Source organism: Pygoscelis adeliae, unplaced genomic scaffold (genome assembly GCF_000699105.1).
Source record: "Pygoscelis adeliae isolate BGI_AS28 unplaced genomic scaffold, ASM69910v1 Scaffold304, whole genome shotgun sequence".
Lineage (NCBI taxonomy): Eukaryota > Metazoa > Chordata > Aves > Sphenisciformes > Spheniscidae > Pygoscelis > Pygoscelis adeliae.
In genome coordinates, this window is record NW_008824558.1 from 1,058,251 (window position 1) to 1,059,816 (window position 1,566).

Genomic DNA, 1,566 nt, shown 5'->3' on the forward strand with positions numbered 1-1,566 from the left:
ATAATTGCATAATTGACAAAAGTAGAAGAAATGCATTAAAAATTTGAATAGATTAGTAACAGGAATGATAAAAGAGAGAAAATTATATTTTAAAAAACTCTCACTTAAGTCATAAAGAATATGCAGTATATGTGGAACAATTTAGGTAAAGACCTAAAACTTTTTTTAAAAAGCACAGATCTCTGATTTTACCCAGTGCTTATTCAGATGAAAATAGTATCAAATCTTACTTGAGAAAAAATACGTTTGTGACAACTTACCTTACAACCCTCGCATGCATGCACACCATAATGAAATCCAGAGGCCTTGTCCCCACACACACGGCATTCAATAGCCATAAGGGAGTTGGAAGACTCCTCATGAGGTTTATTGTACAACTGAACTTTTTCTGAAAAATAGGGTGGGGAAGGAGGCTCCATTTTGATTGCACCTGTGTATGGAGAAGATTCAAATGATAAACTCAAAGTATAATTAAATATCTAGAAGAAGAACAAGAAGCAGCAAGGAGTAATCACAAGCAATCACAGTAAACACAGACAGATTCATAGGTCTGTTTCATAACACAAAACGAGTAGTAAACAAAGGGTGTAAAGGGATGTAAGCTGTATGGAGCTACCCCACTGGCAGTACATAGGCTGGAAAACCTTGAAGAGGCAGGTTCTGATGTAGAAAGTGTATTACAGATTCAGTTTTCAGCTCTGTAGTGTGGAATGATTTGAAGATAGGGATATTAAAAATTTACATATGGAGACCTCATACTTGAAAGGCCTTACTTTTCTCAGTATCTAATCTGGTTGTATTACTTCAAGGTGTTCAGAACTACTGCAGGGAGATGGACTGGAGTTTCTAATCTAGTCTAAACAAATATTTAAGTATCTAACAGACCTATATGTTGAATAATATATTATTGGATAATATATATATATAGGATAATATAATATTGGATATTTAAAGAAATTTAGCTCTCTCCTGGGGAACACTGTTCAACTTTGGATGCAGGTTAGAGATTCATTCCCTCTTTTGAAAGTTTCTAATTAAGAGAGCAATTTGTAATATTGAACAAGCTCAATCAACCAAATGTGGTATCTTTAAATCAATCATTACTGGTCATAGAAGAAAGCTGTGACATTTGACACTATAACATCACATCAGATCATGTCTCAGGAGTGATGTAACAGACATAGTATTACAATAAGGTGAATGTTTTTCTTTTCCGGGCTGGCTACACTATACAAACTAGAAAGTTTTCTTTAGGAAGAAAAAAGAAAAGTGGAAAATTATCTAAGTAAAGACGACAAGGATTTATCCTGCCTAAACTCTACTGCACTCTCTAGCTTGTTATTAAAGTGTTATGGACATTTCTAAGTAAACAAAAGAAAAATAAATTATTAGCTGGAAACATGTCTTTTAATTCATTTCATAAGTAACCCAGAAGTACACAGCACCCGCTTCTCTGTACAACCAAAATTAAATACCACAATTTTCCTAGCAAGAATTCCTGTACACATTACTACAAACAAAAGTGATGTCAGATCTAAGTAGGCTAAGCGGATCTTTAAAAAAGTT

The 1,566-nt window shown here is 33.8% G+C and overlaps 1 protein-coding gene across 1 annotated transcript in view; it reads right to left on the bottom strand.

Annotated features, from left to right (window-relative positions):
• PPARG (peroxisome proliferator-activated receptor gamma) overlaps nt 1–1,566 on the bottom strand; it is a 27,030-nt gene that overhangs the window by 24,525 nt on the left and 939 nt on the right. Inside the window, exon 2 of the mRNA XM_009321994.1 lies at nt 261–430. Within this exon, the coding sequence (XP_009320269.1) occupies nt 261–430 (170 nt within the window). The remainder of the gene's footprint in view (nt 1–260; nt 431–1,566) is intronic.